Raw genomic sequence first — 19,043 nt, 5'->3', positions numbered from 1 at the left:
TTGTATTCCTCTAGAGAACTAGAGGTGAGTTGTCCTTATTACTAGTTACATTGTATTTAGATTCTGCTTTGTTTGAGATTTTTCTTCCTAATTGGCTATAATGCAAACACATACTTTTCCTTTCATGATGGATGAGAAGCTTATCTGAGTTTTTTGTTTTTTTTTTGTTTTTTTTTTTTGTTTGTTTGTTTTTTTTTTTGGTTCTTTTTTTTTTTTTTTTCCGGAGCTGGGGACCGAACCCAGGGCCTTGCGCTTCCTAGGTAAGCGCTGCTTATCTGAGTTTTAATTGATGTTGTCAATAGGTTATGAAGATACTGGGTAACTTCAGTAAGTGAGAGATGGGGATAGGAGTTTGTAGCAAACTTTAATTATGTATATGTCGATTATTTAATGACTGGCTAGAAAAATTATTGATTTTATGTTTATATGTCTCGATTTTTATTTATTTATTTTTTAATCTTTAGGTCAGAAGCTAGTAGAGTGGCACCAATTGGATGTATCTTCTTTCTTGGACCAAGTAACAGGGTTTCTAGGTGAACATGGGCAACTGGATGGACTTTCTAGCAGCCCTCCCAAAAAATGTGCCCGATCAGTAAGTATAAGTGATAGACAACGGAGTATACCTGTATGTTGGCATTTTTTTGTAAAATGTTTGATGTTAAAATGATATTTATAATAAGAAGTGGAGCTGGCCTCTGGTAGCACACATCTGTAATCCCAGCACTTTGGAGGCAGAGACAAGCACAGGTGAATCTCTGTGAGTTTGAGGCTAGCCTGGTCTACAAAGTGAGTTCCAGGACAGAGAAAGCCTATCTTGAAAAAAAAAAATAGTAGTAATAATAGTAGTGTAAGTAGGGCAGGAGAGATGGCTCAGTGGTTAAGAGCACTGACTGCTCTTCCAGAGGTCCTGAGTTCAAATCCCAGCAACCACAGGGTGGCTCACAACCATGTGTAATGTGATCTGATGCCTCCTTCTGTGTGTCTGAAGACAGCTACAGTGTACTTATATATAAAACAAATAAATCTTTTTTAAAAAAATGTAAGTAATGAACAGTTATGTTTTCTGGATGTACTATATCTTAGCTATCTTATTTTTTGATAGTTTTCTCAAGAAGAATTTCATCTTAATGAAGTCATAATATGTGTCTGTGTGTGTGTGTCCACATAATTGTGTGTGTATGTATATATACATACACACGTATACTTATTTTTGTGACTTAAGCTTACTTATAGAAGAGTAGGTGAGAAATTATTTATAGGAGCATTGGCACCTTTCCAGTGGTTACACCACTAAAGAAAATGTCTTTCCTGTTCCCAGCAACCATTAATTGCTTGTATTCAGGGAGGGTTTGGGCCCTTGTGAGTCCCTTCTATGGCAGGAGGTTGATGGGTCCAATGTTGTGTAGGACTTAGGCAGGTGACATAGCCACTGGTAAGAGCTCCAAATTTTGTCATACCCAGAAGACACTGTTCCACATCCCTCCACCCCACCCCTCACATCTTACATTCTCTGTGCCCTCTCTTCCACAGTGTTCCCTGAACCCTGGAGAGAATGTTATGGATGCTGTAGTCCCATTTACGGCTGAACATTCAGCATGTATTTTCTGCATTTTAACACTTAAGAGTCTTTGCAATAAACCATTGTCCACTGCAAAAGAAAGCTTCTGTAACTATAGCTGACAGCAGCACTAATCTGACTGCTGGAGGCTGTTTCCTACCCCAGGTCCTGGAGACTTGTCTCACCACTAGAAGTTTCTCTGTCTAGTTTTTTTTTTTTTTTTTTCTTTCTTTTTTTTTCTTTTTCCGGAGCTGAGGACCAAACCCAGGGCCTTGTGTTGCTAGGCAAGCGCTCTACCACTGAGCTAAATCCCCAACCCTCTCTGTCTAGTTATATATTTCCTTTTTAACTCGCATCTGTGTGGTATGTTTATATGTATGTATGCCCCTCCCTCCCCTGATATGTGTGTGTGTGTGTGTGTGTGTGTGTGTGTGTGTGTGTAAGCTCAAGGTTGACATTTGCCTTCCTTGCCCTCCTTCTTTTTCACTGAGGCAGGGTCTCAGTTGAGCTCAAGGCTCATCAATATGGCTGGTCTGGTTAGACATTGTGTTATAGGGAACCCCCGTTTTGCTTACTGAATGCTGGAGTCATGGGTACTTCATCCACTGAGCATTTATAAGGGTTCTGGGGATCTGGAGATCTGGGGATCTGGGCAATGGTCCTCAAGCTGTTGAAGTAAATGCTTTAACTACTGAATATCTCTTTAGTCCATATGTTTCTTTTAGATGTACTTTGTCAGGCCAATGAGATTTTCTCCTTTTTGGAAGACAGGGAGCCAAAGTGGGCTCAGACTCACTTTATAGCCAATGATATCCTTGAATTCCTGATACGGCTGCCTCTGTCTCCTACCACCATTCCTGTATTCCTTTTCTTCTTAGTTTGCAGGGTATCACATGCCTATGATCTCAGCACTCAGGTATCTGAGTCAAGAGAATTACTGCCAGTTTAAAGACAAAGCTATATAATGAATTCTGCGCTAGTTCAGGCTATGGAGTGAAACCTGTCTAAAAAGAAGTCATAGACAAAATAAGTAAATAAAAACTATAGGGCAAGTAGTACACGAACTTTTTAAATTAGTAAGTAATTTTTTAGGTGGGTTTTTGCACATGTGTGTGTGTGTGTGTTTGTATGAGTATGTGTGTTTATGAGTGTGTGTGTGTTTTGTTTGAGTGTGTGTGTGTGTGTGTGTGTATGTGTGTGTGTGTGTGTGAGTGTTTTGTTTGTATGTGTACTACATGTGTACACTGCCTTCAAAGACCATAAGAAAGTGTTAGATCCTCTGCTACTGGAGTTATGGATAGTCATGAGCTGCTACATGAGTCCTAGGAACTGAGTTCAGCTCTAAGCACCCACAGGTAGCTTATAACCAGCTCCAGGGGAATCTTGACATCTCTGGTATCTGTGGACACTTGCACTTATGTGTGCATATCCACAGACAGAAACACATACAGATTATTAAAATGATAAAAGTAAAATTTTAAAAAAGTAGCAGGTTCTATTAATCTGAACCAACTCTCTAGCCCTAGATGGACTAGAAAGAAACTGGAAAGATTGCTCAGTGGTTAAGAGCACTGCCTGCTCTTTCAGAGGTCCTGAGTTCAATTCCCAGTAACTGCATGGTGACTTACAACCATCTGTAATGGAATCTGATGCCCTCTTCTGGTGTGTCTGAGACAGCAACACTATACTCACACATTAAAAAAAAAAAAAACAAAAACAAAAACAGAGAAGAGAGTGAGTATTGGATAGTAACTTGTTTCTGTAGACAACTAACGCTTACATTTTAATATGCCTTAAACAGCTCAATGGTTGGGCCACTTCGTAACTTCCATGTGGCTAACACACTCTCCCTTCCAATATTTCTAACTCATCTTTACTAAAGCCTACATTCGATCTTGGCTGCCCCAGAGTCAGACCTGCAACCCTCCTGGACCATGATCCCAGACTCTTTAACATGCTAGCAATGCTCTCTCTTCTGCACTTCTTAGGCCTGGTCTTACTCCTTTCCTGGCATGGCGACTCTCTCCCCTCCTGCTGCTTCCTCAGTCTTTAGCCCAGGGATCCTAAAGTCCTGGCTCTGTCTCCCTGCCACTGGTCACTGGCAACTCTATTTACCAATCAAAATCAACTGGGGACAGGGTTCCTCAGTGTCTTATGTGCAATTGTGTGGATTCCTTTGCGATTTTGGGGACCAAATTAACATAAATAGCGTTATGCCAAATTCACAACATTTCCCCCTTTTTGTCCATTAAAAAGGCCTTTTCTCATATATTGAACATAGTAACAACAGTTATGTAAACTATAAGGTATGATATATGCTAATAATGTCCAGTCTATGAATTTTGTCAACTTAGGAATATTACTCTAACATCTATCCTAACTTAATGAGTTTACAATTCTTTATCTGAATTATGTTTTGACTTTAACTTGCATTACCATCTGAAAACCATCCTTTCAAATCTATATCATCTTTCTTAATGCTAAACAACTTAAGTTTGATTATGAGACTATCATTAGTCTTCAACCGTGTCAGAGAAATATTCCCTGAATATAGAGGAAGCACGAAAACATCCTTCCAAAACTGAAACAGTTTCCAGAGACAGCTGACTGCCTGGACAGTCCCCCATTCCTCATATGCCTTGTAGCTTCTGTCTTCAGCCTTCTGGCCCCGAATTGACAGACCGTAAGTGAAGCAGGAACTGTGAAGGACCAGCGTATGCTGTCTTGGCAGAGCTAAGCTACTGACTGTCCTGCTGACATGGGCGATGGAGATGTATGTATATACATACACGCATACATACACACACACACACACACACACACATACATATATACACAGTTCATATATACACATAAACATAAATAAAATCTTTTTTTTTTTTTTTTTTTTTTTTGGTTCTTTTTTGCGGAGCTGGGGACCGAACCCAGGGCCTTGCGCTTCCTAGATAAGCGCTCTACCACTGAGCTAAATCCCCAGCCCCAAATAAAATCTTTTGAAGGGGGATTGGGGTAGGACAATTGGTTAGACGTAAGAAAGCTAGCTTTAGCATCTGTTATCCAGTCTCATGCTTAGAAGGCTCAGGACTTGACTGAAGTTTTGATTGGATCTGTCTGAATTGCTGGGTTAACCAAGGTCTTTGGGAATCACCCGCTATTCCTAAAGCTCTTCTAGGAGCAAGTCTCTGGAAACAGCTTCGGGAGGCAGGGAGCTGGAGCAGCAGGTCATTTCATCGTTCCCATGATGAACTTGTCAGAGCTGCACATGCCGCAGTATATGACTCTTACAGCCTAAGTTCAGTTCTGTACAGATGATTATATGGATTGTGCAAGTGCACAGATCACTTAAGGATGAGTTTGTTTGCTCTTTGTTTGAGCAGATGAAAGAGAACTGTCTTTGTATGAGTTGATTTGATCAATAGCCAATTGTAATGAATCTTCATAAGTGCCATGTGAAGGATAGCATGATGAATCTTTTTCTTTTTAATTTTTTATTGGTTATTTTGTTTATTTACATTTAAAATATTGTCCCCCTTCCCAGTTTCCCTTCTGAAAACTCCCCATCCGCCTGCCTCCACGAGTGTGCACTCCTACCCCAACGCCCTGGCATTCCCCTACTCTGGAGCACCAAACTGTCACAGGACCAAGGGCCTCTCCTCCCACTGATGCCAGGCAACATGGTGAATCTTATTTCTTTATTCCATGTATGTGAGTACAATGTTGCTGTCTTCAGACACACCAGAAGAAGGCATCAGATCCCGTTACAGATGGTTGTGAGCCATCATGTGGTTGCTGGGAATTGAACTTAGGGCCTCTGGAAAAGCAGTCAATGCTCTTAACCACTGAGCCATCTCACCAGCCCCAGCATGATGAATCTTAAGGATTCCATAAGCAACAAGATTTATTGTCTAATTTTAGCTGAAGTTTTGGCTAGAGACATTTTTATATCTAAACCAGGTGTAGGACTGTTCCCATGTGGAGGAGTCAGCACATAAGTAGCATTAGACCAAATCCACAACGTTAACCTGGTGCTGTCTGTTATACAGTGTTACGGCAAATCTAGTCATGTAAGCCATCGCATGTCCCATAAATAAATCTACCTACTTGATGTATGTGATAAATTAGACTTACGTTTATTATTATTATTTGTTTTTTAAAGACAGGTCTCTGTTACATAGCTTTAGCTGTCCTATAACTCACTTTGTAGATTAGGCTGGCCTTAAACTCGCAGATATCCACCTATCTCTTCCTTTCACGTGCTGGAATTAACAGTGTGTGCCACCACACCAAGATACTTTTTTAAAAATTAATTATGGGGCAGTAGGAAGAAGACAGAGAGAGTTCAAGACCATCTGGAACTACATAGTGAGTTTTGGGTCAATCTGGGCTATATAAGACTCTGTAAGAAAAGAAGACAATAATACAGGGCTGGAGAGATGGCTCAGTCCATATGAACACTTGCTTCTCTTCTAGAAAACCCTAATTTGGTTCCCTGCACCCACATCAGACAGCTCACAACCACCTACAGCCCACTTCCCAGGGGATTCAATGCCTTCTTCTAGACTCTGGTACCAGGCGTGCACATTGTATAATACACAGATGTTATAGTCTGACCCTTCTCCTCCCAGAAGAAGTGTAGCCATCTTGTTCCATGCCTGCCAGCTCTTTCATATCATTGCTGTAACATGTCTGCCAGTCATTGACACAGAGAAGTGACTTGGCTTAAGACGTGCTGACCACACACCCTGTTTTATTCTGTATGTTCTGAATGTTCTGTATGACATTTGCTAATCTTAAATTCTACAGAGCTTTATGTAGGACCCATCAAATCAAAGGTCAACATGAACTGCTATGCCTAAAATATCTTGAATCAGAGCTGACCACTGGGCAGCCCTTCCTGTACCTACATATGAGCTCACTATGGTTTTCGTGACTGACTCTGAAGAATGTTACAAATAAGCCAAAAGTTATGGTTATAATACTCATGCTTTGTTATCTCAATGATCTGAAATTCCCCTGTTCACCACCCAGCCACCACCCTGCTTACCTTATTCAGGACCAATCAGCTTAAAGCTTAGCTGGTGATATTTTGCCTAGTAAGCCAAGAGCTCACCTCCTTGTCCTTTACACTTTTGAACCTGGTTGTTCCTATAAAAAGCCTGCCCCAAGAGCAGACTAGTGCCACAGTTAGGATTTTCCTTCTTGTGGAACTGGATGTCCAGTATGATGGTGTGTTCAGTGAACTATTCTTGCTTCTCTGAGAATGGTGTCTGTTAGGATCGTGTGACAGTTTCCTGAATACCAATGCTAAATAAAGAAGTTCCATTCAGATGGTCCCTAGTTTGTGATTTTTAAAAACGAAATCTGTGATATTCAAAACTTGACCAAGAAAATACAGAAATTTGCATTTCTCTGGCTGTTAAGATCGCTCAATGGTGGGGGCTGGAGAGATGGTTCAGAAGTTAAGAGCACCAGTTGTTCTTCCAGAGGTCCTAAGTTCAATTCCCAGCAACCACATCGTGGCTCACAACCATCTGTAATGCAATCCTCTTCTGGCGTGTCTGAAGACAGCGTACTCATATACATAAAATAAATAAATTGATCTTTTAAAAAAAAAAAAAGAAGAAGAAGAAGATGGCTCTGTGGGTAAAAACACTTCCTACCAAACAGGATGACCTGAGTCTAATCTCTCTACAACCAGTAGAGAGGAAAGAGTGGACTCCTGATTGGTGTCCTTTGATTTACATGTGTACACACTGACTGAACCACCTTAAACCCACCAAATTTAAAGAATTTGCACTTCTCATCATTATGAAGTTTTTATTATAATTATTAAGCTTTTGGGAATTTAGTTCGTTCACTCCTATACATCATCCAAATGTATTTCTTTTCTTTTTTGAGACAAGATCTTACTGTATAGTGCATGCTAGGATTCAAACTTAAAAGCTTCCTCCCTCAGCCTCTCCCAAAGTGTTAAATCCTGGGATATAGCATGCATCATCATGCCATATTTTGGTAATGTTATTTTCTTGTGTGTGTTTTTTTTTCCTTCCCCACCCACTATCTTCTTGTTTTGAATGTTAAGAATCATTGCATTTAGTGAAAAGCAAGGGAGACCTGTTTTTCTGATATTTAATCATTTTAAAGAATTGTAGTTTGGCTTTATTTAACTTTTTTTTTTTTTATTTTGACCCAATTGGTAAGATATAATTGCCCACTTAAACATACAAAGCCCGGTACCATCCATCCCTAAGAACATTGATAACAACCTGTTAACATCACCTGCCATGGCTTCTCCCCTCTCTCCAGTCTCCTTTCTCTCCCGCTCTGTCCTAGTCTCCTCCTCTTCCTTCAAACTTCTCTTCCGCCCATCCTTCCTTCTTCAATGATAGGCCTCCTTCTATCCTGTACCTGCCCCTCACCTGTACTTTACAAATTCAATGGGGAGGTGGTTCTGGTGAAGTCACCTGAGTTCTGAGTACATGACTAGGCTGCTGTCCTTGGGGCAGTGGAATTAGCATCAAAATACAGATAACTTCAGGGCAAACCACAACATTTCCCCCCCTTTTGTCCAGGTAAAAAGCCATTTCACTTATATATAAATTGAGTACAATTATTACCATTCTACAATTTATAAAGCATATGATATACTCAACACCCAGTCCATCACTATATGAGTTAGATAGAACATTTAGTTCTTCATTCCAGCTTAAGAAAGGCTTAAAATCTATATTATATCTTGGCTAGCTTGTATACTATCTGATAACTATCCAATAAAATATGTATATTCAGAGTTATACAGCCTGATAAGCTATGAGACTATAATCAGTCTTCAACTCCGTCAGAAATCTGGGAATGACCAAATCTCTATACACATAGGAAGCCTAACACAGCTTCCAGAACTGAGAGGTTTTAAAGACAAATCTCCACTAGCACAGTCCCCTGTTAGCAACATGTGAGCGCAAGTCTTCAGCCTTCTGGCCCAAAATCAACTGACAGACTCTTGAAATGCAGATTTTGAAGGGCTGATCACCCTGTCTTGGCAGAGTTTATCAGTCAACTATTCTGCATAATGTGTCCTTTTCTGGACAGTATTAATCTGCAGATGAAACAGGCAGTTTTGTCCAGCGGCTGCCTAGCCACAAAGTATTGCCTCACCTGGAGGTAGAGATGTTCAAATTCTTCATTAAATCCACCAAAGGGGAACTGTTAGGAGCTCAACAAAAGATAAATAATTTTAAATCTCAAATTTTGTGGGTTTCTGACGTTTTTGAAAACTACCTATATAAGACAATCTGAACTGTTGTCTTTATATCTTAATAATATCTTGAAAGTTCTCTCACAAAGTCAGCAATATGTTTGCTATTTGGCCCTTAACTCACATGTGTAATCAACTCAGAAGTTTGTAATGACATCAATAGAAGGACTGGCTCTAAACCTTGTACTTTTAATCTCTTTTAACAAATAAATTCTATATCAAAACAAAGATATGGTTTTAGCTTAGTTAACAAATAAGATTATGACTGTATAACTCAATCTACCTAAATCCTCCCTGTTAAATTACAACCAATTTTAAGTACCTCATAAAAACAACTTTAGAATAACCACTTTCAGCCCCCCAAAGTCCAGGGAATTGGGGCGATGACTCCTCCATAACTTCTTCAAGCTGTACATGGGTGTTGAGATATCCTTAAGGGTAGGGTGTAGGAAGAATGAAACAAATGCTGTAGCTGATGTGTCCTGACTGGTCCCAGCTGTAAGTCCTTGAGGGGGTTGGGGATTTAGCTCAGTGGTTCGGTCCTGGGTTAGCCCTGGGTTCGGTCCCCAGCTCCAAAAATAAGACAAAGAAAAAAGAAAGAAAGAAAGAAAGAAAGTCCTTGAGACCAGGAATCCAAGTAGGCATACTCTGTAAAATCCAACTCTCAAGACAAAAGTTTAGAATCGAGATATCTTTTTGTTTGATTCTCCTGAATCTAATTTTCAGGCGGTCTACCTCTATCAAATCTGATCAGTATGACTCTGTGATGTTTCCAGAGCCTAATCACACTTTAAAAACACAAAGACAAAATCTTTATCCCAAAATACTGTTCCTTTCTCTGAAACCAGAAAAGCTTGTATCTTGCACTCTCTCCCAGAGTAATAATATAACCATAAAACTCAAAGTCACACCCATTATGAAGATTAAACAATTTTTAAAAAAGGAAGTAAGCTAAACAATGAGCCTGATAGGCTTTTGTACTCTATAATATCAGGAAATGAACCCAGAATTTTTGTGGAGCCCATGTTAAGAGACTTCGAGCTTCCTGTTGTTATAAATATCAAGAGTAACCACAAACCCTCGCTAGCCGGCATCAACGAGCCATATGGCCTTTAGCAGGGTAATTCATAAGACAAACCAAATACTTTCCATCAATTCCAATATCAATAAGCAACATATCAAACCAGAACTTTAGCCCAAAATATCTCAAATCTGTCAAACTCTCTACCCGGAGCCACAGATTTTTATTTAACCTTAATAACTTCTATAATATATGCCTGCATTCACTGTCCCTGGTGTTACAGACGTTTATCACAACTCTCTACTTGGAGTTAGTGACCAATTTTTCCCTATCTAAGTTCTGAACCATAGATGAAAATCCCCAGATGATTCCACCACGTGATTCGGGTAATCTCTGTACTCTCCTTAAAACAAACTTAAACACCTTCTATCAATTCTAAAACCAACAAACAACTTAAAACTCAGGACTTTAGCCCAAAATATATCCATCTGTCAAACTCTCTACCCGGAGCCACAGATTTTTCTTTAACCTTAATAACTTCTACAATATATGCCTGCATTCACTCTCCCTGGTGTTACAGACATTCATCACAACTCTCTACTTGGAGTTAGTGACCAATTTTTCCCTAAGTTCTGAACCGTGGATGAAAATCCCCACCTGATTCAGGTAATCTCTTTACTCTCTTCTTTCTAAAAACAAACTCAATCACTTTTTAATAATACCTGTAATTAAGAAATAGCTTGTCTAACTAGGATTTCAACCCAAAATTCCTGTGGAGCCCACGTTAAAAAGAATATGAGTATCCTGAAAGACTTTCTAAACAACTTTCTTTAAAAAGCAGCTTTTAATCTCTAACTCTCTGATCTGTCAATACTTCTCACACAGCAGGGGACCTACAGCCTGCCAGCCCAGGTGGCTTCCCCATTTCTTTGTTTGAATTCCTGCATTTAAGATACCACATGACTTAATATGGCACCTGCCTCCTCTTTTTTTTTTTTTTTTTTTTTTTTAGAGATTTATTCATTTCTTATATATAAGTACACTGTAGCTGTCTTCAGACACACCAGAAGAGGGCATCAGATCTCTTTACAGATGGTTGTGAGCCACCATGTGGTTGCTGGGAATTGAACTCAGGACCTCTGGAAGAGCAGTCGGTGCTCTTAACCGCTGAGCCATCTCTCCAGCTCGCCAGCCTCCTCTTACTTAGAAAATAAAAACTTTCTCTCAACTCTCAGGATTATTAGTGGATTCTTGCCCATCACCTTGGCTTGCCATCTGTTGTAAAAATATAAAAATAAAAAAGTAAAGCTGTCTTTTACCCCGCTAGGTCCGCACCGCGGTGCCCCAAGATATCTGCTAGATATCTTGGCTGAAACACATTCCAGCCACACACTTTCCTACACTCAAACCCTCACATAAAAGAACACACAACGGGGTTGGGGATCTAGCTCAGTGGTAGAGCACTTGCCTAGCAAGCACAAGGCCCTGGGTTCAGTCCCCAGTTCAGAAAAAAAGAAAAAAGGAAAAAAAAAAAAAAAAAGAACAAACAACACAATAATCTTTGACCCATTTGATAAGATATAATTGCCCACTTAAAAATACAAAGCCCGGTACCATCCATCCCTTAAGAACATTGATAACAACCTGTAAATACACAGAGCAGAATCTTAACATCACCTGCCATGGCTTCTCCCCTTTATTTAACTTTTATTGAACTATTTTTTCAACCTTTATTTCTATTTACTTATTTATTTGCTTTTTAGACGAGGCTATTACACTTTTTCTTTTTTCTTTTTTCTTTTTTTCGGAGCTGGGGACCGAACCCAGGGCTTTGCGCTTGCTAGGCAAGCGCTCTACCACTGAGCTAAATCCCCAACCCTTAACTTTTTTTTTAAAGCAAAAAATAATGAACTCTTTTCTTGGCTTTGTTCATTTGATGCCAAAAATTCTGGGCTTAAAATACCAGTGTGCTAAGTTCTATGAGATCTTTGTGTTGTTTTTGTTTTAGACATGGTCTCACTGTGTCTCACAGGCTAGCCTAGGACTTCAAGCAATCTCACACCTCTGCTTCATGAATGCTGGCATGATGTTACACCGTATCCAGCTTAATGATAGTCTTTTATTTTTGCTTTTAAAATATTCGTTCCAATTTGTCTTTCTGATACTGAGTTCTTGCCTTCACATGGTATAAGAGACAGATTCCACTTTGGCAGAAAATCATAATGGCAAGTTGACTGGTTTGTTAGACCCCGTTTGGGTGGGTTTGTTTGTTTGTTTTTTGGTCTAACTATTCTTTCAACCTTTGTTTTGACTGCACCTCACAGGAGAGCCTCATAGATGCCAGTGAAGACAGCCAACTGGAAGCTGCCATCAGAGCCTCCTTGCAAGAGACACATTTCGACTCAGCACAGGCAAAACAGGATAGCCGCTCAGATGAAGAGTCTGAATCGGAACTTTTTTCTGGCAGTGAGGAATTCATATCGGTTTGTGGCTCTGATGAAGAAGAGGAGGTAGAGAATCTTGCTAAGTCCAGAAAGTCTCCTCATAAAGATTTGGGGCATAGAAAAGAGGAGAACAGAAGGCCACTGACAGAGCCCCCAGCCAGAACTGAGCCTGGCACAGCCACAAACCATCAAGGATTGCCAGCCATGGATTCTGAGGTCTTGGAGATGTCACCTGAAAAGTCAGATGGAATAGTGGAGGGGATAGATGTAAATGGTGGGTTATGGTATAGACCTGCTTTACCTACTAAACTCGAATGTACTGAATGACTTGCTTTAGCTAATCTCCCATATTAAACACCTATGTATGTATATAACTCTTCCTTAGGACCAAAAGCACAGCTGATGCTGCGGTACCCAGATGGAAAAAGGGAACAGATTACTCTTCCAGAGCAAGCTAAATTACTGGTGAGTTTACCCCACTGAAACATTTGTTTAAAGCAACGAAACTAATTGTTTATGCTGGTAGGGGTCAAACCCATAAGCTAATGCATGCTAGGTAAACCCCTACAATACTATACCTTACCTCAGAGAAAGGAGGAAACTTAAGTAAGTCAGATTCTTGACTCGAGAGTCTATCTGATACCTAACTGGAAACTCATCTGACAAGGGTCTTAGTTTTTTGGGTTTTGTTGTTTTGGTTTGTTCATTTTTTCTTTTTTTCTTTTTCTTTTTTTCGGAGCTGGGGACGGAACCCAGGGCCTTGCGCTTGGCAAGCGCTCTACCACTGAGCTAAATCCCCAACCCCTGTTCATTGTTTTTTGCTTGTTTGTTTGTTTGTTTTGGTTTTGAAGCAGGATGTTACTATGTAGCCCTAGCTAGCCTGTAATTCACAGCGATTTGCTGCCTACCTCAGCCTGCTTAATTCTGTGATTAAGAGTGTGGAGGTTTTGAGGTGAGGTCTCACTTCCTAGTCTGGGCAGCCTGAACCTAAAGCAATCTTTCTGCTTAGCCTGCTAAGTGCTGCAGTTACAATCATGAGTTGTCATGCCTGTCTTTTTTAATTATTTTCTTTCCTTCTCATTATTTTAGGCAAGCTACAGGCCAGCCAAGGCTTTTCAGTTTTGTGTTTGTGTGGAAACATACTTACTTCTGAAGGTCCACTGTCATTTTTTGGTTTATTTGTTTTCAAACTTTTTTTCCGCGTGTGTGCGTGCGTGCGTGTGTTGTTTTCAAGACAGGGTTTCTATGACTAACATAGCTTAACCTTTGGATGGTCCTCATTCCTAGCCCCTCTTTGGTCAAGTACCTGGCTTGTTATTGTGCCTGGGATTAGTCCCTCTCCTCATTTCTACAACAAAATACCTGCTAGAAACAACTTAAGGGAAGAAAGGTTTCTTTTGGTTCATGGTTTCAAAAAGATTTCAGCCCTCCAGAGCAGGATAGGTGTGGCTGTGTGAGAGGGTGGCAGAAGTCCTCTGTCTTGACTGGGTACTAGAGACTCGTTTGTGTGGCTTTGAGCCAGGAACAGAGCTAGAAGGGTGGATAGGCCCTTTAGAGTCTTGCCTGTGGTGACCTACTTCTGCCAGCCGGGCCTAGCCCCTAAAAGCTCATAATGTGAGCCGTAGGGGGAGAGGCCATTTAAATTGAAACCATACAGCTGAAGATACTTAGGCTAATTGTTGAAGACTGACAAGTAGTAGTTTCTGGCTAGTGCCCAACACCAAAGACCACTGTTTGAAATGGGACAAAGGCAAGAGAAAGAGCAAATCTACTAAGTGCCTGTCTTAGTCAGGGTTTACTGCTGTGAACAGACACCATGACCAAGGCAACGCTTATAAGGACAACTTGGGGCTGGCTTACAGGTTCAGAGGTTCAGTCCATTATCATCAAGGCAGGAGCATGGCAGCATCCAGGCAGGCATGGTGCAGGAGGAGCTGAGAGTTCTACATCTTCATCTGAAGGCCACTAGAAGACTGGCTTCCAGGCAATGAGGATAAGGCTTAAAGCCCATGTCCACAGTGACATACTTCCTCCAACAGGGACACACCTCCAAATAGTCCACTCCTGGGCCGAGCATGTTCAAACCACCACAGTGCCCTTCTCAGTCTTCTTGTTTTGCTACCAGACTTTGGTATAGAAATGTTAAGTGGAATATTCCAGAATCCATTCATAAGTTTTAAGTTACATACTGTTCTGAATAGTACAATGAAAAATCCTACCATCACATTCCATCACCTAGGATGTGAACCACTCCCATTATAACTAGGCTGTATACCTGAGAGTCAGTAGCCATCTTAGTTTATCAAATGAATGTTATAGTTACTTCCAGGTTTCTGGTCAAGAAGCTTTTAAAACTTATATATTTAGGAAAAAATACACTTTCAGGGCTAGAGATGGCTCAGCGGTTAAGAGCACCAACTGCTCTTCCAGAGGTCCTCAGTTCAAATCCCAGCAACCACATGGTGGCTCACAGCCATCTATAATGGGATCCAATGCCCTCTTCTGGTGTGTCTGAAGTGAACAATATACTAACATACATAAAATTAATAAGTCAGTGTGAGTGTATGTATTTTTGCAAGCTGTTTAGTAACTTTTATTATAGTGATGTTCCCGAAGCTTAAGAGAAGTAATGCTGACATTTTATTACAATATGGCATTTTATTTCTAGTTGTTTATATAGAGGTCTGTACTATTATTAGACAAGTCCAGTGATCGTGGTGTATATTTTCTAGGGACAAGGGTTACTACTGAGTAGACCATTCTTTTGAGAAGTTTAGTTGGAAAACTGAGTAGAAAACTAGAGAATAGGTAGGTAGGTAGATGGCAGGTAGACATCAGATGACTGATTATCTGACAAGAAAGTATTTGTGGAGAGGAAAGTTCTGAAGAAATTGTAACAGACAGTTGTGTGGTCATAGTTGACAGAATGAAAGGACATACTCTCTGATGAGGGAAAAAAACTGGGTGCTATATTTTATAAATATTGCCTGGATTTATGTATGGAGGGGTTAACAATGACTTTTTCAGTATTGATCACATAGTAATCCTAAATTACTGGATATAGGTTTATCTTACTATCCAAAGGGTTATGTTGACCTTCTGTTGGCTTTGATTATTTGAATTAGAGTACTCTTGTAAATTAGTCATCATGGTATTTATTTCCAGCTAATGGTTTTGTCTTACTCTGGTTTTTTGTAGGCTCTGGTGAAGCATGTCCAGTCTAAAGGATATCCAAATGAACGTTTTGAACTTCTCACCAACTTCCCTCGGAGGAAGCTCTCTCATCTGGACTATGACATTACCTTACAAGAGGCTGGCCTCTGTCCTCAAGAGACTGTCTTTGTACAGGAAAGAAATTAACACCATGGCCTGACCTCTCTCAGCTTACCCCCTTTTCTCTCTTCCTGTGAGATACCATGTCACTTAAGTATGCATTTTGGCTCATAGGACTATAGAGCCAAAGCTGGGCAAGCAAGTCACCTGCCTTTTCTCTATCTCTTTCTGTCACTTGTAAATCATTCTCCTTCCCTTATCTCTGTCTTCTTTCTTCCTTTCTCACTTTGTTCTTTCTTACCAAATGTGGTGACCAAATGGAAGTGTAAGAATAAGGATAGCATCTCTCCTAGTGCTGGCAGCACCAAATGTGGCTCTAATCAGTGGTCTCTTGCATGACACCTTTTGGGGACCTAGTGTTATTACTTCTAGACTCTGTTGACAAAGAATGGCTAGAATCAGAATTAAAACGGCCCCCATTTTTGGTAGGAAAAGGAAATTCTTTTAACATGAAGTTTGTTCATCATGTAGGAAGATGTCATGATGAAATACCCAGGCTTTTGTTCATGTGGGAAAAGCATCCTTTATACTGTTGGTCATCATACTTAAAATTTCTCTGAAGGTTTCCCATCTTCTAGTTACAAGCTGTTTCCATGATGTGTGTTTTGGCAGAATCAGTGCTCAGTGTATTGTGTGTAGCACAGGGTGGTTTTCAATGTCCTAGCCTGCAACACTTTCCTTTATTAATACTCTATCACTTATCTTCCTCTTTTCACTCCTAGGATGAAACTTTAGTAAGCATCTTGTGTCTGGACTAGGAAGGTGCTTGCTGGTTTTGCCTGCACAGCAAATTAGTTCCTTTGCTCCATTGTCTGACGTATTCTGTAGGAAGGCAGGTGTTCAATAATCATGTAGTACGATGGCTTTGTAATTGTAACCACTGTGGTTATTGATCGTCCTATGTGCTTAAGGCATACTTGGGTGTGTCCCAGCGTTCAGTGGGGTGGGAGGTGGGGACAAAAGCCTGCAGCTGAGAGTTGCTAACGATGTTCTTTTGGTTAGAAATAGTGATTTGTTTTTACCCCCAATTGGAATAATATCTAAAATGTTTAATAACTAATTGGCTTTAATTCCTCATGCTGTTTTATTTTAGAAAATATCAAAACTCAGTCTCTGAGAGGAAGACCTTCAAACTTGGTCCATACGACAGCAGTTAGTAAGAGAGAGATTACTGGTAATCGTCAGATGTGAGTTTTTTTTTTCTGCCAACAGAAGTCACATTCAAATTGTATTTGGTGAAAGCTTTTCAGTGTTACTTAGAAGAGGCCACCTGAGCCTACGTAGTACTATTCCTCAGCTTCACTCCATGCTCGGTTCTTTCCTTGAGCTTTAAGTAGAGTTCTCTAGCAGGGCGGGCAGAGTGATTTGGTGGGAAAATCAGAACCATGTCTGTAGAATGACCTGTCTCATCAGTTGAAGATCCGGAGGATTCTTGAACCTGTACACAATCCAAATTGTGATTACTCAGGAATCTTTAGATTCCTGTGTACCTGCACACCTCTCTCTTGGCAACTAGGGATTAAAAAGATAAGCTAAAAGATGTGGTGTGTTGCTAGTATGCAATTATAGAATGTGGTTATTAATGGTTGGATTTTGAGGGACCTCCCTAAAGAATGGGTTATGTATCTCCAAAGGAAATCATGGAAAATTCTGTTATTTTTCAGTGAGTCCTTTTGAATTAATGTTCTTACTTTTTTTCTAAGTCTGTGTAAGTGCTTATGTATAAGTATATAATTGTATAAATATTTATAAATATATTTATATAATTACAATTTCATTTATACCTTGAGTCAAAGTTCTCTCTTTGGATTGGTGACTGAATAACACCACTTTGGTGTTTTCATAGTGCTAAGGCTCAACCAGCAGTTTGGATTTATTTAGCAAGCATGTTAATTCCTCAGTTGTATCTCTCAACTTGAATAAAAACTGGCTGTCTGAGGAATAGACTCTCAGAGGCTTAAAAATAAAACTAGTCAAGGTCAGCAGTCTGATGCTTCGGGAGCCACAGGGTAAAGAGTGAGAGAGTACCCGGCTACGCTACACTGGCACTGTCTCCTCTGCTGGTGTAGGCCCAGCTAACGCCCAAGTCAGTCAGAAACGTGAAGTCAAGAATTTCCCCTTAGAAGACTCTGCTGCACCTTCTTGTCCTTGTGGGTTAGGTTCTCTTTATACAGCAAAACCTATCTTGAGAACCTGAGGCAGGATGTTCAGAAGTGAGAGGGTGTATACAGTTCTTTTTTTATATGCTTAGCAATGGCAAATCCATTGATGAGAAACCAAAGTAAGATGACCAAGTATATATGTGAGCTAAGAGAACAGGGCGTTATATAGTCAAGATGTTCAGCTATAGAGGACGTTCATTTAAGGTTGACAAGGAGTATGATTATCAGGGTTGGCCATGGGTGGAAGGGTTATGGATTATACATGAGAGAAATAAGTGGGGATGTTGCCTTTCTTAAGAATTTAATCTGCATAAGGAGTTTGCCTTAGTTCTGCAAGTTATTTTTCTTTCAAGGGACAGTCAGATAAGGTCTGTGTGGTTAGTAAGGTATAGTGATTCCCTGTATGTAGTAGAAATAGCTCAAACGTTGTTTTTAAGAAAGGAGGAAAGGGACAAGATAGACTTGAGTGACATATAGAGGGAATGGAAATTTGTAGGAAACGTGAAAGGGGTGCTGTGTGGACTTGACTAGAACAGTGCCAGGGGAAGGGAGCAGCTAGCTTATGTGGTGTGTACTCTGTGTGCATTGCCTCCTTCAGTCTTCATGCAGTCCCTACACAGTCTGTTTGCCTTCTACTCATCTGTAAGTGTGGAAGAAAACTGGAATTCATACAGCTTGTTCAATACATTGTTACTAGTAAGGGCCCAATTAGAATTAGAGCCCGAGTCTGTTCTTTACCTTGTGTGCTGTGTCGTCCTATGTCAATTGGGGTCCATTTACTCTAAAGGTCACCTTATTATCATTACTCTAAGGCCATCTTAATATTATTTGGATTTATAAACTAAAGATCTTTGTTTCTTTGAAGATGGAAGACATAGTTGGGGTCAAGATTATGGGACTTGCACTACCCTATAGAAATCTTAATTATGCCATTTTAAAGAGAATATTTTTTTCTGATAGATTATCCATGATAGATTATTAAACAACACTTTGTTTTTATACCATGTTCTATCTTGTATTCAAATCTACTGTATTAGTGCTCTATTTACTCTTTAATCAAAAGTTGGAAATATTTGGAAAGCTAAAATTTGGTTTGACTGTTTTATCTAGTTAGGGAGTCATTTATATACATGGATAACAGCCAAAAGGTGAATTTTATCTTTTTCAGGATTAAACTGTTATTACAGTAGGAACTTAGGAGATAAGGGTAGTGTAAGTTTAGTTAGGGCTGTCTTCGCAGAGAAGACAGACAGACAGTGGCAAGCACGGT

The 19,043-nt window shown here is 40.0% G+C and overlaps 1 protein-coding gene across 7 annotated transcripts in view; it reads left to right on the top strand.

Annotated features, from left to right (window-relative positions):
* Ubxn7 (UBX domain protein 7) overlaps positions 1 to 18,772 on the top strand; it is a 63,152-nt gene extending 44,380 nt beyond the window's left edge. Inside the window, exons 8-11 of one of the 7 annotated variants that reach the window (XR_015632754.1) lie at positions 465 to 592; positions 12,159 to 12,344; positions 12,664 to 12,743; positions 15,477 to 18,772. Coding sequence is in view for 2 of the 7 variants with exons in the window: in NM_001433500.1 (NP_001420429.1) it covers positions 465 to 592; positions 12,159 to 12,552; positions 12,664 to 12,743; positions 15,477 to 15,638 (764 nt within the window). In the remaining 5 variants the exon portion in view is untranslated. 7 annotated transcript variants of the gene reach the window in all.
* The last annotated feature ends 271 nt before the right edge of the window (positions 18,773 to 19,043 follow it).

This window comes from Rattus norvegicus, chromosome 11 (assembly GCF_021556685.1).
Source record: "Rattus norvegicus strain SHRSP/BbbUtx chromosome 11, alternate assembly SHRSP_T2T, whole genome shotgun sequence".
Taxonomy (NCBI): Eukaryota; Metazoa; Chordata; class Mammalia; order Rodentia; family Muridae; genus Rattus; species Rattus norvegicus.
The sequence above is the reverse complement of the archived record's forward strand: the minus strand, read 5'-3'. Positions and strand labels throughout refer to the sequence as shown.